The 26,451-nt window shown below is 38.6% G+C and overlaps 1 protein-coding gene and 2 long non-coding RNA genes across 4 annotated transcripts; 2 read left to right on the plus strand and 1 right to left on the minus strand.

Moving 5' to 3' along the window:
- The first annotated feature begins 425 nt into the window (after nucleotides 1-425).
- srrt (serrate RNA effector molecule homolog (Arabidopsis)) lies at nucleotides 426-26,227 on the plus strand. 2 transcript variants are annotated; one of them, XM_082171218.1, is made up of 20 exons: nucleotides 426-573; nucleotides 1,453-1,606; nucleotides 2,944-3,088; nucleotides 3,911-4,057; nucleotides 4,905-5,093; nucleotides 6,879-7,048; nucleotides 10,498-10,676; nucleotides 10,760-10,870; nucleotides 12,821-13,001; nucleotides 13,503-13,666; nucleotides 13,752-13,813; nucleotides 14,963-15,041; nucleotides 15,127-15,318; nucleotides 17,184-17,354; nucleotides 18,610-18,763; nucleotides 19,636-19,829; nucleotides 19,948-20,104; nucleotides 20,913-21,008; nucleotides 25,649-25,751; nucleotides 25,888-26,227. In XM_082171218.1, exons 2-20 carry the CDS (start codon nucleotides 1,489-1,491, stop codon nucleotides 25,961-25,963), a joined length of 2,688 nt encoding a protein of 895 aa, XP_082027344.1. In that variant the 5' UTR covers nucleotides 426-573; nucleotides 1,453-1,488; the 3' UTR covers nucleotides 25,964-26,227. The 2 variants fall into 2 exon arrangements, with proteins under 2 accessions (XP_082027344.1, XP_082027345.1); XM_082171219.1 differs by lacking the exon at nucleotides 426-573 and adding an exon at nucleotides 586-726.
- Nucleotides 7,055-9,658, minus strand: LOC309499854. Its single transcript, XR_014206366.1, has 3 exons — nucleotides 9,460-9,658; nucleotides 7,833-8,289; nucleotides 7,055-7,277 (listed from the first exon to the last, which is right to left on the minus strand). It is a non-coding gene; the product is annotated as an uncharacterized lncRNA (long non-coding RNA).
- LOC309499857 lies at nucleotides 21,016-23,975 on the plus strand. The gene is made up of 2 exons (XR_014206369.1): nucleotides 21,016-22,128; nucleotides 23,156-23,975. It is a non-coding gene; the product is annotated as an uncharacterized lncRNA (long non-coding RNA).
- Nucleotides 26,228-26,451: the final 224 nt, after the last annotated feature.

The following is a 26,451-nucleotide window of genomic DNA, read 5'->3' on the forward strand; positions in this document are numbered from 1 at the left end:
TTGAGCGGGTCTCACGTGATGTATATGATGTAGAGATCTGGAGGTTTCCGCTCCAGCGCGCCATTTTCAATCCATTAGAATCCATCAGTCATGCACAAAAGAAGAATTATTTAATTTATTTAATATATTACAATATAATAATACCCGTTTTTTCAACACCCCCCCCCCCCCCCCCCACAGTTTTAATTAGTTTTATCGAACTGAAAAATTACCATGAATTTGAAAATGTCTTAGTATTTGGTATATCTGTCCATTAATAAAGATCGATTTCACAAATGTAGTGTTTTTTTATATTTATTTTTAATTTGATAGCATAACTTGTTGTTTTTTTTTACTCTGATTAATCTAAAGTTTCTATTTTGGCTAAAACTATATTCACGTTAATGATTAGTTTCGTTTTTCTTTATAATATACCTTTCCAAGGCCATTGTTCAGTAGTACTGCGGTCATCCAGTCACTCGGTGGCGCTGTAGACAGTTCTGGTATATGTTCGTCACTTCCGCTGCTGTAGTTCAGGACGGTCGTGCGCTGGCGGGAGTTCACCAGATTAAAACCTTTTAAACCTAGTTATTGGTTAGTATTGGACATACAAATATTATTGTGTGTCTTACCACTGATTTTTTAACATTGACTCAAAGTTATACGTCACATTTGTCCAAGTTTGTCTGAACGTGTCCCTCTTTGTTGCGGTTAGCGACTTTTTCCTTACGTAACTCGACGGAGCCGGTATGAATACGTGCCATTTGTTCTTAATCTGTGTATAATCGCGTTACATGTTCTTTGGGTATCTAAAATGTTCGATAATTTACTATACACTGGTTTTTCTGGGTAAGTTGATGGTTGGTTTACCGGGACACGAGCTGGACGCGCGCGCATGGCGCTGGCTATTGTATGCGTAGGCTGTGTATTACTGATATGACTTGTGTATTCATAGTTATGTTATTCATTTCATTCACGGTGCTCTCTGTATCTGCACATAAGCTATTACACACACAGAAAGGATGTGTCAAGTCAGTGTTTTAAAACGATAGTTCACAAAAATGAAATTCTGTCATTTCCGCTTCCTCAAGTTCCAAACCTGTATGAGTGTCTTTCTCCTGAACACACAATATATTTGAAAGAATATGGTTAACCAAACAGTTGATGGACCCCATTAACTTGAATAGTATGGGGAGGGAAATACTATGTTAATAAATTCTGACATAAAAAAAAAAAAATCTTCTTTCGTGTTCAGCAGAAGAAAGAAATTCATGTAGGTTTGGAACAACTTTAGGGTGAGTATATGATGACAGAATTAAACATTTTGCTTGAACTGTCCCTTTAAGAGAAATGTAAGATTTGTAATTTTGATGCACTTGTGTGAGACATTGTGATTTATGCATTGTGAAGTCGAGAATAGATACAATATGTCAATAATAAACATTCATCTCTCCTCTCCGTTGTGTATCACAGCAAACCTCTTCTGATACCCGTCCTTATTTAAACATCATGGGCGACAGCGATGACGAGTACGACCGCAGACGCAGAGACAAATTCCGCAGAGAGAGGAGCGACTATGACCGTTCCCGGGAGAGAGAGGACCGTCGGAGAGATGACTGGAATGACAGGTGAGGAAGAGGGAATTAACCTGCATAAGGCAATTATCCAAAGCGACTTACATTGCATTTCAAGGCACACATTTACATTCTAATCAGTTCTGAATTAAATGTCAACAGTATACAGAACAAAATATATAGACACACACGCCATATTAGTGATGGGATTTATGGCTCTTTGGGGGGATCCGGATCTTGGCGATCCGTTCCTTTCAAAGAGCCGTTCAAAAGAACGGCTCTTTTGGCTCTTTTTAAATATTTAGTCAGTTTTAAGAAGCCAGCTTGGGGGCATCTCAGTTTATCCTGGAAATAATCACTGGGAGGAATTATGAGGTGAGATTTGTAGTCAAATAATTCAAACTCAGATATCACACACCAATATCTGAGTTTGAATTATTCTGAAATATTGATTATTACCTCATTTGTCATGTGTGGACTATATTCCATAGGGTTGCACAACATCCCTCTGCTTAGACAGTGACATCACTATTTTGGATTTACCTTTAGTACAAAGTGTGTGTATGTGTAAAGCTACGTTGACTTATGTTATTCACACAATACCTAACGACCCGCTATTACTGACGTTGGCACTGAGACAGAGAGGCACTCGCACGTGTTTTTATTTTTATTTTTTAAACTGGAGTAAGCATGTGACGGCAGCGTGCACAAGTCATGGCTCCGCTCCTACCCAATGACAGAGGCACGCAGGGTTTTTTCCACTGGAGTACTCACGTGAAGGATGCGTGCACAACTATCATCATGCTGTTCGGCCAACGCATTCTCATCCCAAGTCGTCATATACTGACGCTTTTGACGTTTCGTCTACATCGAACGCACATGGCACCCTTTAGCGTCAATATGAGACGCAGATAGACTATCTGCGTCTCATATTGACGCTAAAGGGTGCCATGTGCGTCCCCTATAACTGTTCTGTCTCGCGGAGGAGCTAATTTGTGTGCATCTGTGTGAAACACCCATAGGAAAAAAAGAACGACAGAAAGAACGGCTCCCCTCCAGCCGCGACTCGGCTCCCATCGTTCATGTTTATGAGCCGTTCAAAAGAATCGGTTCGTTCGCGAACGTCACAACTCTACGCCATATATTTGTCAGATTCATGCAACACCACACTTTACAACTTTTATCACTAACAAAACTCAGAATTAATACATTCTTTCTTTTTCAACCAGTCGGTTGCAAAGTGTTACTGTATGCACAACTAACTATGATTTGTAACATCAAGTGGTATTTATAATTCAGGTCCTCCATTTGAATTTCTTGGGGTATGATATTAGTCAAAAGGCTTGTATGTTTGCACATTTTTATATATTTCTTGTGGTTGTCGTTTACTGACGGCCCTCGGCAAGAGAGTGGGACCGGGGCCGTGAGCGGCGCAGTCGAGGAGAGTACCGGGACTACGAGAGAGGCAGACGAGAGAGATTCTCACCTCCACGTCATGACATGAGCCCCCAGCAGAAGCGCATGAGGAGAGACTGGTAAGACCTTTCAGAGAGAGAAGAGTAACTTTCAGTGCTGCGTTGATGTATTTGTGTAGGCCAGCCTGGAAATTAGCATCACCCTCGTTCCCTTGGTTAAAGCCAATATGATATAGCAGAAAATAAGCTCTGTGACCAACAAAAGTTAATTTAAAAGCTAATCTTAATTGTTTTGTAATGATAATCTACACAAATGAACACAATTTTTATGAATTTGGAATCCTAAGCAGAAGTAAAATAAATAAATAAACGTACTACACCACACTCACAGTACATCAATGTCTCCAAAGCTTCCAACATCTCTTTCAGTTTTAATTAAAAAAAAATAAAGATTCCCTGAAAGTTTGTTAAAATAGTTTGAAAGAGCATGATTTATAAACTCATGAGGCTGTGAAAGTGAGTTGATGAGTTTAATGTCCCCGATAATCTCTGTAGTTCCAGTTAAACACTTTTTTTTTTTTTTTTCAAGAAAAGCTTTACACTTGTGAATTAAAAATCACAGTTATTAATTTATTTTATGTCTTGGAATAAAACGTGAAAATATCTTGAGCTTGTTTTCACCACAGACTTGTTTCAAGCATTTAACCAATAAAAAAAAAAACCCTGTTGACTTCAGGATGGTGGAACTGGAAGTGCTAAAATGCAGGTTTTGGCCTACAAATATGTGCCATCCCATCAGCACTAAGCAAAGTAGATTAAAAAGTGACGTCAGTGCATTCCCTCTATTGTAGACTGATTTATTTGCCTGGGAAAAACAAATGGAGCACCTTAGACCATAACCTCACTCCACATCTCTTCCTACCTCTCACTTGTTTTTCTCAGGGATGACCATGGAGGCGACCCGTACCATGGTGGCTATGATCTTGGTTATGGAGGCGGTGGAGGACCCAGCTATGCCCCCCCGCAGCCCTGGGGTCACCCTGACATGCACCTCATGCAGCCTCACCATGGGATCCCCATTCAGGCCAGGTGAGAGAGAAGGAAATGAGCAGCTGTAAAGTCCATAATTTCCAGGGCTGCCCTCGACTAAAAAAATGTTTTGGTCGACCAGTAATCGTTTATTTAAGTTATTAGTCGACTAATCACGCGTTTATATTAATAAGCCATAAATCATAAGTAATGTGCCTTTAATTCTATATAAAATAGATAGCCTAATCAGCGCTTAAACGCACGCATAAAGCTTGTCACAGCGCACTGCCAAATGTAAGGATTATGAATGTGTCGTGAAAACAAACAAACAAACAGGAGGAGACTGTCTAAACATTTACATTTATTGGTAATGTTTTCTGTGTTTTCGGCTGCAGAGATTAATGGTGCCGACTCGTCATCTCCGCAGTAGTGGACGCGCCTATAGGCACGTTTCATAGCCTACGAATTACATAATTACCAATTGAATCAATTTAATGAGTTCATTAAAATGTAGACATTTCAGCTTTTCTATAGATATATTTCTAATGTCTGTGAGGCAAGTATACGCTGAGTTTCGGTTCATTAATGTGATGTGCTCAAGTTCACTGAGACCAAATAGACAGAAAGCACCATTATTTTTCAAAAGCACAACATTTTGTTATTATTGTGAATTTAAGAAAATTAAAGTAGACCTTTGGGTAACGATCTGTCCGTTACAGCCTGCCTAATTTCGCCACTTCTTGTGGAGTATTTTTTTCTCTGACTAACCGACTAATAAAATCTTAGTCTACCAAGCCTCTTCTAGTCGACTAACGGTTACTCGACTATAAGGGGGCAGCTCTAATCATTTCCTTGTATTTAACCTGTGTGTGTGAAACATTTCTTCTTCTCTTTGGTCTTCCTCCAGGCTGGGAAACATCCACGATATGGATCTTGGTCCTCCCCCTCCTGTGATGAAGACGTTTAAGGAGTTCCTGCTGTCTCTGGATGACTCTGTGGATGAGACGGAGTCGGTCAAACGCTACAATGAGTACAAGATCGATTTTAGGCGTCAGCAGATGCAGGACTTCTTCCTGGCCCATAAAGATGAAGAGTGGTACGACAACAGTTGCTGTTTTTGCCCTAGTGTTTTGTTTTTAGGTGATGTTTTTGCATTAAGCTAGTGATCGCGAGAGAGTGGCGAAACAAGTCCTGCATCTCAACAAAGAAGAGGCTGACTTCTGCATCCTCCTGCATCTCTGAACATTTGACTATCTCTATCAGTTTATAACTACACCTCCAGTTAGAATAGTTTAATTATGTTAAAAGAATTTTGGCTGGACAGTTTTGTCTTTTTGTACTGACAAGTACGAGTTTGTAGTCAGTGATGCACCAAATTACATTTTTTTACTGAAATTTAGTTTTTTGTTGCTGAAAACTGAAATCGAATTATTATTATTTTTAAACATACCTTCTGATGTTCATGTTTATTTTTGTGCTATAACTATTAGTAAAGAGGAAGAGATTATTAGCTCACCTGCACTACACACCGGCGCTTGAACTGATGCAGCTACAGTGTAAACGCGCTAATCAAACCAATTAATTTGACCAATTATTTTTGGTTGCTGAAATTTTGGTGCATCATATAGTTATATTTTAATGCATAGTTAATTTATTACCACAGTCAGTTGTGTTTTGAGACTTTTTTTACATTGGAATTTTTCATCATTTACTTGCCATAAGATGATTAATGTCTATTTTGACATCAGTTTGTCTCTACAGCAACTCAATTGGTCTCGTCATTGACTTGATGCAGATGTTTTAAACATTCATTTCTTTTCAGGTTTTTGCATATTGTTTTTTGTTTTTTTTTTGGTTTACAAATTAACAAAAACCCTTCTTCCCTCCATCACCACAAGGTATTGGAAGATGAGAAAAGCGCTTGGACCCGTCGCAGGAGTCGCTGTTAGTCAGTCAGGGTTTGCACTGCGCACAATGCAGCTGCCATTAGAATCAAAGTACCAGGGCTCTTAGTTAGACAGTCGAACACTCACAATCCAAACCTGCCGCCGCGTTCACGGAAAGATTTTTTTTATTTTCTGTAGTGTGTGATGCCTTTCTTCCCCTTTCTTTTTCATTTTTGATATTTGGATCAATCAAAAACCCCCCCCAAATGTACACACTCCTCTGAGAAGACCGCTCTCAGTGTAAATGTGTTGTAATGCGGGGAGTACATCAGGTAAATTTAGTGCACACAATGGAAAATGTTTCACCCAACTGTTTGACTCTCATTTCTTGATAATGCATCAGTTGTTATTGTTTCATTTTTCTTCTTTGGTGGTGAGTGTTACTGTATTACACACACTTAAACACACAAAAGTTCTTTTTATAGTATGTAGTAAGACTGACAAGTTTGGTGTCATATGCTCTATTCAAAAACCTAGTGTGCTGCCTAAATATACAGCTACCTTCAAAGACAGCATCTTAACTAGAACAAAACGTCAGAAATGGACTGATTTGGAATGCTCTACATGTACAGTTTGGCAATAACATGTTGCTAAATATCTATATTCATAATTTCTTGTCTTATTTTGGAAGGATGCAATGCTGTCTTTGAATCTAGCCAAAAGAACCAATCTTAGAAGGCAACAGCTCAGTAGTTTTGGAATAGAGCTACAATATCATATGACAAAGTTGGACAGCTATGTGGGATAATAGATATAATTTTTTTAGTTTAAGAATTGGTGGTTTACATTTAGACTTATCAAAGCATTTTTAGATATATTTAGAAGGCAGGTTAGGACAAGGTTAAAGCTTGCATGACTGGGAAATAGTTGCTAACGTGTTGTTTTCTTCCCCAAACACCCCATTTGTCCCTCTTTCTCCTCTGTCCGCCTGTCAGGTTCCGTTCAAAGTACCACCCGGATGAGGCTGGGCGGCGCAAAGCAGAATCCCACAGTGCTCTACAGAACCGGCTGAACGTCTACATGTATCTCATGGACAATAGCTGGTTTGAATCCGTCACTTTGGACATAGAGCGTGCTCCACAAATCACCAAGATTTTAGATGCAGGTTTGGAGAAGTGCTTTTCTTTTGCATGCTCGTTTTCATCATCTAAAATGTACTCACCCTCATGTCATTCCAAACTGTGTCCATTTGTTGATGCACCAAAATTCAATTAATTTGACTCTTTTTGTATGGAACAGTGACATTTGATTAGTGTTTCTCCAATGGCACGGAGAACTCTAGAATTCAACTCTAGAGGACCATTTTTCTAAATATGCACTATCCTATATTACATCTTTATTATTTAATGGGTGTTTGAATAAATCTGTTGTGAAAACAAGTTTTTATTGCATACACCCTTAATATTTATAACTGCTTTATTAAAATGTAAATGTTTATATACAACTTATTATTTGTGTTGATTATTTGTCAATTGATTTTCTCGGTTTTGTTTTTTGGCTAAACGAAAACTTGAATTTTGGTGCATCACTTATGTCCACTGGTGTGATTTATGTGAGGTACTATGACTGTTGTTTACCAGCGTGCCATTAAGGACAGACGTCGGCAAGTAAAAACATGAATGCACTGAAGAGTTTGTTTTATTGTAGAAACTGAAGTTGTAATTCTAATCGAAAGAGACACTGACAGTGTTTTTTCATGTTTAAAACTGTAAAGCTGTTTGTTTTTAAACAATCTATTGTATGAAGTGCTCTATAAATAAATTGCGTAACTTTACCGGCGTGCCGAATTGAAGAGCTTGTGCAAACATTCATATCGCTAGGGTCAGATGCTTTACTGTTTTCTCACCGCCACCATTTTTGTTTATTTTGTTATTGAACGAAAAGCACACAGCACATATTTAAATATACATCTAAATGCTCTCTCAGCAGTGTGTGTGTGGCGTCGGGATGTTCGCTAAAAGTATACTGCTGGTCACATATTTCGAACTTCTTTTGACCCCAAGGTGAAGAACAGAAGTTTGCCCTGGGTTTAAGTAGGAATGTGCCGAAGCCTAGATCCGAATTTGGAAAAGCACTGAAAATGAGTAACGCATTCTACGGAGTCTGATCATGTTTATTTTGTGCTACTAGTAGTTGACTAGTAGTAAAGAGGAAGAGCTGACCAATTCACAAAAGGGACATGGTTAAGCTTGCTGTGGTAGTCGGGTACATTACAGTACATCAGATTTCACTTATGTCAAGATAGTAAGGAGAGATTACTGAGATGTCGGAGGATTTTGTGCGCAACAGATCCTGAGCGTCATTGACAAATATCTTGTAAAAATGTGTGGTCAGTAACGCCTCTCCCTACACACACACACACACACACACACTAGGGCTGTCAAAATTGCTCAAAAATGACGTTCGAATATTCCCTCTAAAAAACACACGAATATTCGAACTATTCGAACATCTGGTTGCGCATTTTTTCAATGACGCGCATTACGTCAATAACAGGACAAATTAATACAAAGAGACATACATAACTTGTATAGGTAGTTAATTTAAGTTTAAACATATTTGACAATGTATTACCAACACAAAACCAAGTAAATAAACTAATGGCCAAGACCGCAGACCTCAGTCTCGCTCACTCGCAGGCACTCTCTCTCTCTCTCTCTCGCGCCCTCGCGCTCACGCTCTCTCTGCGCATAACGGTTTAAATGAACAACAATAAGCACATGTTCAGTGCTGATCAAGAGTTTTGTGCAAGCAATTTAAGGTCGCGACTCTTGCCCCAAATATAGCAGGCTTCATTCAGTGATTGAAACAAATGTATTAACATTAATTGAAGTTGTACAGTATAGAACCGACATTGAAAGCTCCGAGCGAGCTGTGCTGTGGTAAACATGGAACTTTTCTGTTTAACTTTAAATAAAATGAGGCACACAATTCCGAGAAATGTGACAACAAAGAACTTTTACCCTGAGGTTCATAAAAAATAAAGTGCTATTAAAAAAGAAAAAGGCTACTTACATTATTGGTGCTTGTATTAAAAAAAGGAAAAACTGACTGCAATTTATTCCATTGTCTTTTAGTGCACTGTCAACTTTCAGCAGTGACGCTGTGCTAGACAGTGCGACTCGTGACCTGTCCCTCAAGTCTTGTTTATATTATACTCGACGCGTCCGCACGAGCGCGAATCGCACCCAATCGTTTCAAAGAATAGTACAACGGCGAGCGCGTCGAGTATAAACGCCTCGTCCGTTTGGGGGAGGTGCGCGCGCAGTCTGCGGAGACTCGCGCTGTGGAGACAGGCGAAAGTATAAACAAGGCTTCAGGCAGCGCGCGCGCCCACTCGCAAAGCAAACAGCCGCGCCTCTGCTTCCGCGGGCGTGTTTTTCCATATTCGAAATTCACATTCGAATATTAATTTTCACGTTCGAATTTCTGTTTTTTAAAACTATTCGAATATATATTCGAATTTAGAATATTCGTTGACAGCCCTAACACACACACACACACACACACACACACACACACACACACAGAGAGAGTACGCGTGATTGCGAATTTGAAAGTGAAAAGTGAGCGCGCATTCAAAAGCCATCTCTTTCGTCATTTCCTTTCCAAACATCATATTCGGCTTCGCCACATCCCTAATATCGAGGTCTTTAATGTATACAGTCAAACCAAAATTTATTCAGACACCAACATTTAAGGTGTCGCTATAGTTTAAAAATGGTAATATAAAAAAAAACTTAGTTATTAAATCAGTTGATATTTCACTGGTTTTGTCCATCCTTTTGTTAGACCGTTTCGCAAATGAATTAGGTTGAATATCTGTCAGCTGTTAAATTTAACTACACAATTAGATGATTACCATTTAGCTCAACCAATAACCAAGCAATGCTTAATTTTGTTCAGTCTGTGGTGTAAAAAGGTCACATAGCGATTAAAGAAAAAACACTTAAAGGTGCTGTATGTAACTTTCACTCTACTAAAGCATAAAAATACCATAATATGTTTGCATATATTGAGGAAACATGCTAAGTTGACATACTCGTTTCTCTGAAAAACACTTCCACTGCCAGTTAGTTTTTAATTTTACTTAGAAATGTGCGTTTCCAGGCTGGAATGTTTGTTTTTGTTTTGGTCTGTGATACTGCACGTTGCCAATTTTTCATTGTCCATTGCGCTCGTTCCTGTTGCGTGTCCTCAAACTGGCAACCCGTGTGAGCGCCGTCCAGGAGCAGGTGGCGGGAGAAACGACGAGCTCCGATATTTTGAATTCGACTGCAGTACCTATTGCGACCACTAGTTGTCATTCTTACAGACTGCACCTTTAAGCAAAACATGGTCAGGTCAAAGTGTCTGAATAATTTTTGGTCCCAAATTTTGTATAAATTTTACTGGTAGTCACTGTATGAAGAATTTTTCTATCCTCACTTACATAAATGAACTATAGTGTCCTGTACCCTCTAAAAAAAAAAGATCAAATTATATCTGGTGTCTGAATAATTTTAGGTTTGACTGTTTCCTCAAAGCAAGTGTTTGTTTGTTTGTTTTCGTTAGCCGTGATAAAGATGGAAGGAGGAGGGGAAAATGACCTGCGTATCCTCGAACAGCCCAACGAGGAAGAGGAGGAGCGGGAGAGACTCTCATCTGGTGGACCTGGTTCTGAACCTCCCAAACGGGACGAGTCCAGGCCTGTGGATGCTGAGCGCAAACCCTCAATTGAAAAAGACAAGATGGTGAGTAGTGAATGTTGCATAATGGAGCAAAGGATCATGCACTATTGGGAGGATCGATGATGTTTAATGTTGTACGTCAATAGGGAGAGGGTGATGAGGAGACCGAGAAAGATGCAGCCGCTTCTGCAGGAGGGAGTGAAGGAGAGAAGACCGAGAAAGAAGCGCCTGCCGAACCAATCCCAGAGCCCAAGAAGGTTAGTTAGCCAAGTTCTGCTGCTTTGGGTAGTTGATGTGCCACTTATTGGGCCAGACTGTTCTGTAAATATGTATTATCTTTATTAGATCTCAGTATGTCTACTTGCATTCAATGCAATCCAGTGTTTCCCATTAATTACCTGCACTGTGGCGGCCCGCCAATAGTCTAATCTGTCCTGCCACAGTTTCATAACGAACCGAAAATATAAAACATCTTTCATTGTGCTTTGAGCCATCTATCAATCGAGGACATGTTTGCAGCACAAGAGAACCGCTAATGATTATTAATGATAAATGAACCGCTTAATGACATAGACGATGTAATAAAGCATTTGTATACTCGTTTGTCATAGAAATGTAATGCAGGGCTCCAGACTAACTTTTTTCACCTCCGTCCTGGAACCGTCCTGAAAAACTATTTGAACCGTCCTAAAGTGAACGTCAACCGTCCCAAAATAAACATGTTGTTTCTGTTCTTTGTTATTATCATCTATAGCTGTTAGTCACATAATAAAAACACCATTAAAATGTTTATGATATATTATTATATTTATTTAGCTCCATTCAAAGTAGTTATCTGTAAACAGGTAAAAAACAGATTTAATAAAAAATAACAGGAGTTAAATGCTTTTTTGTATTCATGCAGAACAAATATTTTTCTTTTCTTTTTTTTTCTTTTTTACATATACGAAAATTAAGAGGAAAAATGCATACAGCTCAAAACGTTTTTGAGTTGGTTGAGTTGGTTGGATTAAAAAATAAAAAATAAATACTGGTGACTACATATCTCAAAAATATCATAATTCTTTATTCTTTCAATCAGCAGACATATTTATTTGTATGAATTAAATATAATAAATCCTTATTAAAGATATTAACGAGCAGTGAATGCTTTTCTCTTTTTTTTTTTTTCTTTTTTTTTTTGTTGCTTGATCAATATTAAGGACACAGACCGCATTAGGTTTATTACCCACTGTCACTTTAAGACATCGGATCATGTCCAATGACATGCGGATCCAATTGCACTGATGCACATCCGATACACTCAAAACTGTTTAAAACATAACTAACATAGTTCACGTGAATACTCTCCAAAATGGACATTTCGACATAATGTTGTGTGCATTTGTCCACTCAGACACGAAAGAGAGCTCAATTCAGTACTCGCGTGCTGTATAGGTGTTTATGTGCATGGTTGCACGCCTTGGGTCGGGTGTGTGCGCACAGAAAACCGTACCAAATACAGCTCTTTTTTTTTTGCGTCGTCACACTTATTCAGATCTATCTGTCTGCTCTACTCATTCTCCCAGGCGTTTACATTTTTTAACGTTTTATGAGGCATGCAGCGCATGTCAACCCGTGTGCCTCTGGGTAGATCAGCACGTTACAGTACAAATGTGCGCATCTACCACAAACGCAGTCTCGAGCCCTGGTAATGGTCTCCCAGCAGTCTTCTGCCAAAATAAAAGCTCACGGCTTTAACTTCTTGCAAGTAAAGGAATTAAGGCATGCGTATTTGTAATTTTACCACTGCAGTGTAAAGTAAATAATGCAGACTTCCCCTCCACATTAGACCTTCCTCTTTCGTTTCCATGTTTAAATCCTCTTTGAAGACCTATTTGTATTCTTTGTTTTAACCGAGGGTGTAAATTCTTCATTTGTCCTTTTTTAAATTCAGAATTTAATTCTGATTTGTTTCTTGTACAGCATTTTAGTTTCAACGTCTGTTGTTTTAAAATGTGCCTCATAAATCAATTACCTTAACTGAAATAATATACTTATGAATTATTCTTATTTTTTTACATACTATCACAACTAAGAGGTTTGAGTCCCACTACAAGTCAACGCAAAGACTCTTAATTTTGCTCTCAGAGTGCACCCGAATGATGCATTTAACTTTTTTAAAAATGTAAACTCGTATGGAAAACACTTTCTCTTTCTCTCGCTAGCTGAGTAAGAAGAGGAAGAGGAAGCACAGTGGAGACAGTGAAGATGAAGCCAGTGCATCTGAGAGCGAATCCGATTCTGACTCCGACTCGAACTCTCACTGCTCTGAGAAACCCTCGGAGAAAGAGAGAGAACCGGACGAGGGAGAGGATAAGGAGGAAGAGGAAGAAGAGGAGGGGGAAGGTCAGTGTCAAGGCTTCTGGCAATGAATCAGCAGTGTTAAAGGGATAGTTCACCCAAAAAAGAAAATAACCCCATGATTTACTCACCCTCAAGCCATCCTATGTGTACATAGGATAGTTCTTCCAAGCTTTATAATGGCAGTGAATGGCCGTTTCTGTTTTGAAGCCCATCAAAGTGCATCCATCTCATTGATTCGCTTCAGATGGCCTTTATTAACCCCCGCAGAGCCATGTGGAGCACTTTTATGACAGATGCACTTTTATCATGGATGGATGCACTTTTATGGACTTCAAAACAGAATTGCAATTCACTGCCATTATAAAGCTTGGAAGAGCCAGGACATTTTTTAATATAACTCCGATTGTATTCGTCTGAAAGAGAGTCATGTACACATAGGATTGGCTTTAGGGTGAGTAAATCATGAGGTAAATGAAACATTTTGGGTGAACTATCCCTTTAAAGTTTCATGGTTGTGACAAACATGTTTCTGGTCTTTTAAAGCCGCTGATGTAAAGGAGCGGACGGAGGAGCAGAAGGAAAGAGAGAAAGAAAAGGAGAAGAAGCCGAAGGATGATCAGCCTCCACGACCTCGACCTCTTCACAGGACCTGCTCTCTCTTCATGAGGAGCATCGCTCCAACCATATCTAAAGCGGAGATCGTCGCTGTGAGTGTTCACACAAACACACTGCTGACTTTCGCTGTTATTGCCCATGTCGTTGTTGACTAAAGACTTGGCTCTCTCTCGGCAGCTGTGTCGACGTTATCCAGGATTTATGCGCGTTTGTTTGTCAGAACCACAGCCAGAGCGCAGGTGAGTTGAATTCAATTTCAACACACTTTATTGAGGATTTTTGACTGGGATTTGTTGCAGTTTCTGTTAAGCTGCTTTGAAATATGTATTCAAAGTCCCCGCAGGTACGTCATAAATTCAGTTTTATCAAATTTAAGGTCATAAAATTTCTAAGTTATAACAAATTTCGGTAACACTTTATTTTACAGTGTCATTGTTACATGTAATTGCTGTAGTAAAAACTATAAATTATACATAAGTACATGCAATTAACCCTCAACCAAACCCTCATCCTAACCCTATAGTTAGTACATGTAGTTAATTATGATTACTCAGTACTTAAATGTATAATTACACTGTAAAACTGACACATTAAAATACATTTCTTAATTATTATTAGAGGTCTTAAATTTGGGGATGGAAAAACAGGAATTGTAAATAAAACATAATGTGATTATTACACTTTAGAAGGCTATAATTTTAATTTATTGAATGTGATCGCTGCACATTTCAAAGTAAAAAATCCAATATTGGTCAACTTCTGATACATATGTATTGATATACAGGTACAAACCAATTTCAAACATGAATTTACTGAATAAAACACAGTATTTTAAACGTGCAGTTCCCCATTTTGCAGTATAAAGTTGAATGTGTGCCGCAGCCCGTTTAATTAATTAAAATAATCTGAGATACATTATTTTTGAGATTGTATTGGTTTGTTTCTGTATGGACATATTATGGTAATAATTTTATTTGTGCAGGTCTTAAATGTGTTTTTAAAAATGCAGGTATTGTGAAAAGCGCCATAAAAATAAATGTGACTTAAATTTAAATCTTAGATAACTGTTTTTCTCCATTAAAGGATGAATCATTTACATAAAATAGTATTTATTGCCTAGTAGATTAAAAACTTTTATATATTTTTCCAATACTGAGGAAGGCTTGCGAGCCAAAACGTCTGTTGTATTATTCCCCTGTAAAATGTGAGATAAAGTGACTAAAAGGATTTTGAATTGAGTGCGGATCATAGATCTATTCTTTTTATTTTTTCCCAAACTTTTGACTAAATTAACATTTAATTTATGTGCCAATATATATGAATATAAAATGCTTCACTAAATCGTTTTTAATACAAGAAAGTAAATTTCTCATCTCTGTGTGGCCCAGGTTTTTTAGGCGTTGCTGGGTGACCTTCGACAGAGGTGTGAACATCAAAGAAATCTGCTGGAACCTGCAGAACATCCGGGTGAGTTCTAGAGCCATCAGCCTGAAGAACCATCATGCATAGCAAGCGTCTCGCTCATTCTCTCCTCCTGTTCCTCTTTGACCAGCTGCGGGACTGTGAGTTGGCTCCCGGAGTCAATCGAGATTTGGCGCGTCGTGTGCGTAACGTGAACGGAATGACTCAGCACAAGCAGGTTCTCCGTAATGACATCAAGATGGCAGCTAAACTGATCCATGCACTGGATGACCGGGAGAGACTCTGGAGCCACAAACCCAGAGAGGAGACGGTCGCTCTAGAGGTAATCTCACTTGCACAACCCCTGATACAATTTTAAATACCTTGACTAGGGATGCACCAAAATTTAGGTTGAAACTGCAATTTTCACTTTTGGCTGAAATTGTTTTGGAGGGCTGAATCAGTGATGTTTATATGATGTGTTTTGACTGTCAGTGTGTATTTCATGCACACAATGTGGATTAGGGCTGTCAAAATGGCTGAAAAGCTCAAACTTTCTTAAATATTAGCAAATTCGAATTATGTTTGAAAGGCAATGCTTAATATTAAGACAAAAAAAGAACTGTATTGTCTCCTATGCCCACAAGAGGGCGCAAGCGAGCGCAATAACCAAATATAAACCAAATCAAGCATTGCTGCTTTTATTGAAATGAAATGACATTCACTTTTTAAGTGCATTAACTTTTGAAACAGTTGTTCTTAAATAAACAAGGAAGATTAGTTTACAATAGTGCATGCACCTGTAAGTGCATCAGTAACCTGAGAAAGATAGCGTAATGAACTACATGAACACACAATGGCAAACTGCCATTCAGAAACAATCCACTTCTACTCACTACATCTATATATTATGAGTCAAAAACACCAGAAGGTAAACTTGATCTGCAGCGAGGGCTGAGCTATTTTTATTGACTTTGTTTTCAGCTGATGAAAACACACGCTCATGCCAGGTATGGTCAAGTATGTCGTTGCCCGATTTTTGCCACCAACTGAGAGCGTTTTCGTCAGCAGGAAGCCTTCAAATGAACAACGCAACCGCACCTCGCTGTATACTGGATAACTTAACAAAAACAAAACACACCAAAAAAAACACACCTCTTGACACACCAAAAATTTGAATGTGTAGTTTATTTTTATTTATTTTTTATTCGACGAATAATCTAATTATTTGACAGCCCTAATGTGGATAATCTACAATGGGTAAACATGTCAGCTGTTAGGACACTAGCTAAGTTTCCATCCACTTGTCAATCGAATTATCTGAATAAAGCTGGTGAAAGTGTGTTTCCATCCAACGGCTTTAAAGCGAATAAAAACCTGTGCGTAATGACGTCACATGCTGTTTTGAGATCAGATTGGTATATCGAATTGATTTGAAACATTTTAAAGTGTTTCCATTCATTTTCGCACTGAATCGCACAACATTCAAGCAAACATTTGCAAACAAAGTTTTGCTAGACAAAATGGATCGCGCCATTTATTCGGCAAATAACGTTTCCATCAGCGTTTATCACATAAGCCGTATATCGATCAAGATAAAATCCGATGAAACCGAACGTATTTCATTTGAGTCGATATTCATGAAATTCAATCGAATTTTACTGTTTCCATAAGGCATTTTTCATTCGATATCACTTAATTCGGATAAAAACGTGTGGATGGAAACAGCTACTGGCTGGACTGTCAATAATTCAATTAGTGTTTCAACAGCGGAAAGATGTCAGTAAAATATCTTGTAAACGTTGGCAAGTAACGTTACGTTTACCTAACTGTCCGTAGCTTGTCCAAAAAAAAATAAATAAAAATTGGCGTTGGAATTATATTATTAGAATTTATATTATATAAAAACTGCTTTGTGAAGTTTAAATGTTTGTCCAGCCAAACCAAATAATACTAATGGGTGCAGAACACTATAGTTCATTCATGTAAGTGAGGATAACAAGGTGTCTGAATAAATTTTGGTTTGACTGTATATGTATAGTTTTATTAAATAAATCTGATTATTTGATGATTAAACTAATTTTGGTTTGAGTTTTCAAGTAAATTACAAATTTAATTTGGGGTTTAGTTGTAATTTTTGGAAACATCTTGACCAAGCTTTTATCTATTATTTTTAAAAAAAAATGTTTTCCCTCCATTTTTCTGAAGATCCCTGCTCAGAACCCCATTCTGAAAAACATCACTGATTACCTCATAGAGGAAGTGAGTGCAGAGGAAGAAGAGCTTCTGGGAAGTGCCGGAGGAGCCGACTCCGAGGAGGGATCCAAAGAGGGAAACCCCACCGAGATTACTGTGGAGAGAGATGAGAAACTTGTCAAGGTCTGGAAAGAGACTTTAAATCTCCAGCACATATTTCACACTAATAAGAAGAAAATTAAGCCTATTTAGGACCATTCCAGGTTTATAATGACTCTCATTATTGTCAAACGGGGAATTCTTGTGCTAAATTTTCATTGATTATAATTGTGCAAAAAACCCTAACTCATAAAATAGGTTTAATTTCCATTGTTTCACCTTAGGCCACTTGTTTTTATATGCATTTTATTCTGTCAGTGAAATTGGGTGAGAGGAATTTTAAATCAGACTTTAAATCCACCTTATTCCTGACGAGCTCACTGCGTTTTGAATTATGGGTCGCACTTCCGGTTTGGGGAACTTCCATTCAAAAAGGCTGAAACGAATCATTTCAAATCATAAGGTTGCCCTACAAATAAAGCTGATCGTTTAAGGCAAGAGCTCTTTTCAGTCGCTGCTTTCTTTTCCTCGTGATTATTTTCTTATTTTCCCTTTGCCATCTGCTGTAAAAGTAAGAAAAAGGACAACATATCCTGCACATCTGTGGTCTGTTCTCCCAATTTAATTCACGATATATTCCATTAATACTTCACTGGAACGCACGAAGAATCTCTCGTTATTCTCCCCAAATCCTCACGTCTCTTTCCAGGTTTGGTTTCACAGGCAAATGCAATTTATAATCTGTCAAAATGACGGAAATCACTTTGAAATAGTATCACGTAATGCTGAAGTTAATGAACATTTTTGATTTAGGCAACGTAAGTTACATAATACAGATATTACTACAGTGATATTTAACCCGTCCGTTAAAAACTCGCGCTTTTGGGGTTATTTGGTCTGTTGAAAGTACCTTGTTGATGCTTTTACACTTTAGAAATGTCCTTTTAATGTTCGACGGTTGAAGTGTGAGTATTAATGTCATCTCAGTGTGACACTTTTTTAACATATTGCGTTCATAGAGCGAGCGTTTCACTGATTGTTTACAGCTTAACGGAAGTTACACCCATAATCCGCGCAAAGCGTCATGGGGCGCAGAAAAAAAGTGGATATATTCATTTATTTTTATTATGATTTGTTTATGATTTTTACATGTACTGTGTTGAACTAAACTGGGAAGGGTCACAGCACTTGCATATTGTTAGTTTAACTGCTTCTATTGCTCTCCTCATTTGTAAGTTGCTTTGGATAAAATAATTAATTGTAAATGTAACTAACAAATGTAGTTTCTACTGTGAAACCCATTCCTCAGGAGTGTAATATGTTTTGGTTTTCCTCCCAGGTGTTGGATCGTCTCCTCTTCTATCTGCGTATCGTACACTCTATTGATTATTACAACACCTGCGAGTACCCGAGCGAGGACGAGATGCCGAACCGCTGTGGCATTATCCATGTGCGAGGGCCGATCCCCCCCAACCGCATCACTCACAGAGAAGGTAAGCGCTACTAAGAGATGACTAGTGTGTGTCGTTTATTCAGCTTTAAAATACTTTCTCTTAGAGCTGGGGCGGGATGATATGTAGGGGTGTAACGATACCCTCATGTCACGATTCAACGGTACTGAATTCACGATACTCCAAGACATTTGGTAAAAGGTTAACAAAAAATTAACTGTTTATTAAAATGCTAAATTTGGTATTTCATTGGGGGTCAAAGTGAGTAGGCTTGAACTTGGTTGTAACCTAATGCTGGTAACCTTATGCACAATAGTGACACCAGAATAATAATAAAAAATCATGATTCTGAAGCTGAAAATACTGAATTATTTTAGATAAATATATGCTTGCACTCTCACTGACTAGATACAGGGCATTTAAAATTATGCAGGCCACTTTTTACTGGTAAAATCAGACATTTGGCATTATCAGGACCCACAAATATTCCCCCATTGCATTATTATACATTACTATATATAATGTTTAATATATTTTAATGTAACTACTATATATAAATGAAACTTTTTTTTTTTCTCACAGTAATTTTCATTTTGGGTGAACGATACACAATACATATTGCATTTTTGTATTGCGATATATATTTTTACACCTCTAATGATATGTATTGTTGTGGTGATATTAATTGTCTAAAGAGATTTTGCTATGTTGTGGGTATGTTTAGTTGTGAAGTGCATGTCTGCTGAAATTTGTTGATAAACGCATGAATGAGAAAGTAAAAAGAATGAATTAAAAAGAATTAAGCAACTTCTGACTCGACCAATGGCCAAAAGTTGAGGACAGGATTAGCTGTTTGTTTGGTGCAAAGAAATGTAACTGAGAAAAAAGTCACTGCTTTTTCGCCCATCTTGTAGTGTCCGACTGGCAAAAGACATTTGAAGAGAAGCTGGGACACTTGTTCAGTGTGAAGGAAAGCCTGTCTGAAGATGAGGCAGCGAAGATGGGCCGCAAAGATCCAGAACAGGAAGTTGAAAAGTTTGTGTTGGCCAACACACAGGAACTGGGCAAAGACAAGTGGCTTTGTCCTCTAAGTGGCAAAAAGTTTAAGGTGTGTGTGTGATTTTTAAAAACATGATCCTTTGTTCATGTAGTGGTTCATCTGGTAGCCTTGGGGGAGGATGTTTGTGTTTTACTAAATCAATCAAAATATCAATCTCTCTCTCAAGGGCCCAGAGTTTGTGAGGAAGCACATCCTAAACAAACATGGTGACAAGATTGAGGAGGTGAAGAAAGAGGTGGTCTTTTTCAACAACTTCCTGATGGATGCAAAACGACCCTCCATCCCAGAGATGAAGCCGCCACCTCCTCCAGGTCCAGGACAAGGTAAAGCAAGCTGGAATTTTTTTTTAAGTTGTAAGTGAAGATTATTGGAGCAAGTTTTACAAGAAAATACCATTTCAGTTTTTCACATTTAACTTAAAGGGATATTTCACCGCTGGAAAGATGGATGTGTATTTAAATTGGGTCATTTATGTAGTGGAAATGAGAAATTATTTTAGAAGTTGGTGCCTTCTAGACTGAGGAAAGCCAGAAAATGTATTTTGGGATCATGTTGATAAAAGACAACAACTCCCAGAATGCACTTGCTTCGCTGCCCTACGAGGCCACGCCCAAGCCACGCCTACCGGTTACAGAGGGCAGTGTCGGGAGAAATGATACAGCTAGGCTACTAGTCGACTCGAAACTGAAAAGACGGTGTTTTATCGTGAGATCCCCCTATGGGCGGGTTGAAGACATGCGGGACGAGCTCCTCCTACTGGCTGGAGTCTCTCGCCTCTGGACAAAAAAGCCTCTGATGATGATAAATGATGATTTTCGCGTCATCAGAGGTTTTTTTCCAGACACACAATACAGAAATCTCTCGTCTCAGGGGGACATGAGGGAGGGAAGCACAGTCATCCGAGAAATACTTCCGGGTTTCTACTGATACAAAGCATAATGCTAATCGGTGAAGCATCCCTTTAAATGTTACCTACCGTTTCTTTGTAATTTTACTAGCAATTAAAAAAGTTTCTGCTCCAATTTGTATTAGTGCGTCTGTCAATCTTGTTGATTTTGGTATTGAAATAAATTGTGTTCTCAGAAGTTGGAGATATGAAATGAACATTTGTATTTTTGTTTCTCTCTTCAGGAGTGCTTTCACCCGGAGGTCTTCCATTCCCACCTCAGGCTCCTCAGGGTCTCATGGGCTTTGGCCAGCCCAGACCTCCAGTTATGGGTTATGGAGGTGTGTGTTCGTTAAAGAAGGATAGCTAGAGTGAGAGTGGTTGTTAGCAAGGGTGGGAATCATTTGGCGTCTCCTGGGAGTCGTGATGCAATTGCAAATCAATTTTTAATGCATATTTCAGTTTTGATGCAACAATTATGGTACATCTAGCTTATCCTTTTAAAAGTATGTGAAAGCTTTAATGCTCACTCAGGTTCTCTGTACAGACTTTACTAGAGATGCACTGATATGAACAATTTGGTCGATACGATAATTCTTTAAAATGTGCAAGAAGATAACCGATATATTGGCCGATAAATCTAAATTTTTGTATAATTTGAGAAAAAACAACTCACCATTATATCCATGTCCCATGCACACAATTATAATTTTCTCGTTATAATGTTATGTAGACCAGGGGTTTTCAAACTTTTTGTGTGTGTGGACCACTATTTGTAATCAAGAATTTTCGCGGACCACCTCATAATACACATAATAAAATATGTCTACACACACCTGAATTAATCCGCACCTCTAAATAGGCTTACTAGCACTAAAACTATATCTGGTCATCACATCAGTATATACGGCTTGTTAAAAGAAAGTTTACTGCTCACAACAGTTGCCACATATTTTATTTATTTATTTACTCAAGTGCCCGAGGGCATAATCAGGTTCATTTGAACAGGCTTATTTCCATAGCAATGGAGTATGAAATCTATACAGTAGTAATAAGAACACTTGGATATAGTCAACATTTCAAAACCTTTGGCGATTTTAGGGTTTTACAAGTCCTCAAAAAGTAACGTTAGGCTTGAGTTTGTTCACTTAACAAGCACATCCGCAAAACATTTCAGAAACGCGAGGTCAAGAAACTAACTGGAAAGTAAAATAATAACAGGCCTTATTCATTCCATTTATAAACATTTCGTTTCATAAACTGCCTCTAAACTAAAGGCTATGCGTGTGATGTGATAATGAGAACATATCTGCCTCTGCCACTTTTCTCTTCTTGCTACTCACCGATCCATGTTGTGGTTCTAACGGCACTGAACTTGAACGTCACGGCCGAGCGCCACTAGCCTATTTTAGTAATCACACAATAACTTGACAAGTTAATTTAAATTGTATATCAATATAGGTCTACTAGGGGTGGCACGGTACATGAAAAAACATCCGAACCGTTCGGTTCGCTTGTCTCGGTTCGGTGCGTGTGTGCGTCGCGCGGTTCGCACGGTTCGACGCATGCGCAATGTAGCCTTGTGCCCGTGCTACTGCTAATACAATGCTAAATCATAAATCAGACAAATGTAGAATAACATTACAATGTCCAGCAATCGATTTAAATAGTACACTGGGTTTACTTAGACATTTAATGAGATCAACTCCACTAGGCTATATGTTGTTTTTTTCACGTGAATAAATAGGCTACATAGATCGACTGTTCCACGTACCGGTATGTACTTTAATGGTCCAGTGGCAGAACTTGCCAAGCGTGTCAAAGGTTCTGAGTTCTAATCTGCACTCGTATATATTTTTCTTTTTCATCAAAACCGATTATGTTTATCAGCGGTTGTATATCAAGCAGGGACAGATTTGTATGAATTTTGTTTTGTGATTTCATCGGAACGAATAGAGTAGCCTAGAGTCTCCTCAACGGACTGAAGCGCGCGTCTGAGTGAAGAATGTGCGGCCGCTGCGGTGTGTGTGCGAGCCACGAGAACACTGTATCAGCGCCACTGATCGCAACGGCAACGAGCACTTTGATCACTTGATTAAAAAAAACACATTTCAGCGCTAGATTGCTTCTTATTTAACAAACGAACGAAACGAATACTTTGCTAGTTAACTGGAAATGTTTTATTTATTTGTATTGGTACATCCGTGCTGGGACATAATATCAACCCTGGCAAAAAGTGGTGACAAATAACTGTCCGACACAGCCCACGGGAAATGAGAAGCTGCGTTTTGCAAACACACCCCATTTATGAAATAAATTAATTAATAATTAGATAATTCAGCTATATATCATATGCTGAAGTAAATTTTTGGAGTGTTAAAGATTAAAAGAAAAAACAACAACAAGAACCGTACAGAACCGAAAACCGTGACCCTAAAACCGTGATACGAACCGAACCGTGGGTTTTGTGAACCGTGCCACCCCTAAGGTCTACATATTCTTTTTACTTTTTTAATGGGAATTTCCTGGTAAAATGAAGGTAAAAAATATTATTTTATATTTTATTTTGCCTTTCCACGGACCACCTGCAGTACCCTCATGGACCACTAGTGGTCCGCGGACCACAGTTTGGGAATGGCCGATGTAGACTATATCACAGACTTGTTGCACGTAACTGTATTTTCCTTTTTGAAGTTATTCCAATCATATTTCAAGCAATTCAAAACCATAATGTTGAATAGTCGCATCTGAAGTGTCTCAGCTCAAGGAAATAATAGAGATGCACTGATTGATCGGATGGTGACCGTAATTGGCCGATTTTCACGTGATTGGCCATGACCGACGACCGGCCGGTTAGTCTGACATATGCCGATCTTATGCCAGTCAAATGCACCCGGGCGCCGCATGATTAACATCACGCAACATCAGCATCACACGTGCAAACGGAACGCAATAGGAAATCTCGTGAATTACGGCCGTTTCACACCGCAAGCGTGAGCGGCGCATGAGCAGCGCGTATTTTTTTCAGTGTGCATGTTAATCAATGAGTGCATTCACACCGCGAGCAGGAGCGGCGCGTGAGCAGCAGTGAAGCGCGGGTTTCGGCGCCGAGTCTATTTTTGCTGCTGCTCACGCTCAAAGTATTATTTCACACAAAAAGTGTCCAAAATGCACAGAATTTGCATGTTGTCTAGTGTGTTTTAACAAGAACTGGAGGAGGCTATGTCAGAAAATTATATTTATAGAAAATTTACCCATTCAAACTTGTTTTTATTCAGTTTGGGTAAAAGTACTATATCAAGTTTTATGAGAGGGTCTGATTATAATTTAACCAACAGTAATTCTGGATTGCGTCCACCAACAAGTAAATAGGAAATAAGCGAATCAGAACACTGCGCGCCAAACCAGCAGTATGTGCGCAAGCGTGAACCACTAGTGTTTCTGTCTCACTCTGGATCTGCCACCGCATCACATTTCTCTCTGCGTGGCGTGGAGTGTACGTTTTTATGTCGGCTCTCATGTTAACTGGTTAGAGCTTGTGTTAGAGCACAATGCCTGCGTGACACACACACTTCTCGAGCCGCGCCGAAACCGCGTGCTAGAAATAGAACCGCAACCGACGCCTATTTTTCACACGACACGCACGAGTGTTGGAAGTTTTCAGACAAAATAGAAGGCGCAAATACATATTAATAAATTACATTTTGATGCTTGAAAGTCTCTCGGTTTTGACAAATGCATATATAATTGTAATTTAAAAAATAGGCCTAATTATCGATTTTCAAATATTGCCCCTGTCAATAGGCCTACAGAACGAAATATTCTGTAGCCTATTTTGCCGTCAATACTGCCGACGTTGTCTTTGCTGTATCAGGCTATATTATGTTTAACATCCAAATGTAGATGGTCTGTCGGCGCACAGAGCCACGCAGTCGCAGACAGCACGTGAAGTTCGTGAACACCGAATTCCCTTTTCTTTCTTTTCTATTTGTGTTTGAACAGACATGTGCACGAAAAAATAAGCCAGTGTCCGCCTCAACGAGTTTCCCCGTAAACGCAGTCAAAATAAAACGGATGCGTGTCATTACCGGTATTAGATACGTGCATTCGTCTTAAAGGGACAGCACCCAATATACCTGCAGCTGTTTGTGTCACCAAAGTTAATCAAACAACAAAAGAGAAAGAGAAAAATCACGTTTTGTCAAAAGATAAACTGTATTAATACTTAATACAGTTAATTTACCTGAAAAACATAAAGCACTGCTTTATTTCTCGTGTATTTGTGTTTTATTGTATTTATATTTGTATTTTGTTTATTAGTTTATATGCAGATGCACTAGGCCTACCCGACACAATTACCCCAATCATCCTAGAATGATTAATTCTTTACAAAAAGAGCTATTCAAATCATCAGGTGAAATTGTTTTCAGGAAGTAGCAGTAAAGCAAGAATAAAGCAAGATAGTTTTTCTAAATTTCATTTGACTCTATGTGCCTATAGGGGTGGGTTGGGGATGGTGGCAATGTAGTATCTTGATATTTGCCGCGGGACGAGGGCTTCGATTACCTCTCTCTTTTTTTGACCATACATGTGTTTGCACCCCTGGGTTAGAAAAAATGAAATCGGAATCGGCAGGTCAAACTCAATGACAAATCGGACATCGGAATCGGCCAAGAAAATTGTAATCGGTGCATCTCTAGGAAATAATACGTTATTTATCAGTATATATAGGCCAACTTTTCTTATCGGGCCGATAAAGATAACATTAAAAATGAATATAAATCTGCCGATATATCGCGCATCCCGAGAATTTCCAACATGGCAGGGTTTTTTAAAATTCTGTTTTCCACAATCAATTTTGCAGTGTTTGTGCATTTAACAGGCCACTTCATTGCAGTGCATCTGTAAATCTACACCCTGACTGTCACATTTTTCAATGCTGAATTATGCCATACTGAGGTGTTTCTCCGACCTTTAACAGGTGGTCCTCCTTACCCGCCGAACCAGTATGGTGGAGGTGGCAGGGGCAACTACGACAACTTCCGCGGGCAAGGCGGTTACCCCGGAAAACCTAGAAACAATCGGTGAGATGCTTTTTGTATTTCAGTTTTGATTTATGTGAATGCAGTCAGGACACAGGAGTGATATTATATTAAGCTCTTTTAGGATGTTAATAGATACGCTTTAATAAAATGTCCTTTTTTCATCTGTCTTTTCCAGAATGATGCGTGGGGATCCTCGCAATATCATTGAATATCGTGATTTAGACGCACCAGATGATGTGGACTTCTTTTAGAGCTCCAGTTTTATTCTCTCCATTTTAATCATTTTCTTTCTTTTTTTTCTTTTTTTTTTTTTACAGTCGTCTCAGCCTTTTCTTGTTTTTGCATTCATTCCAGAAGCAGAAGTCTCTCTCTGTTCACTCGCATGAGTTACAGAAGCGCTCCACCTTGACGTGAACGCATGTCCTTTACGTTGGATGTCATTGCGTACTCAGTGTTATAGAATGAGCTTGTGCTTGTGGCCTTTTTTTCTTCCAATAAAACTTCGGTTTGGATTATTTTTGTGTACTGTATTGGTTTTCAATTTAATTAAAATTGATTGTAATTGAATCATGCATAATTTACATTTTACATTAAATTACAATTTTTTTTATTTTTTTTTAAAGGTACAAACAATTCAAGAAAACGCTGCAGAAAAAAATGGGAAGCTTGTATTTTTGTGAATTTAAAAAGCAATATTATCTGATCTAACAATTTTTTTTTCTTTTTTAAGGTGAGACTC

Source organism: Leuciscus leuciscus, assembly GCF_965113295.1.
Source record: "Leuciscus leuciscus genome assembly, chromosome: 5".
In the NCBI taxonomy this organism is placed as follows: Eukaryota; Metazoa; Chordata; class Actinopteri; order Cypriniformes; family Leuciscidae; genus Leuciscus; species Leuciscus leuciscus.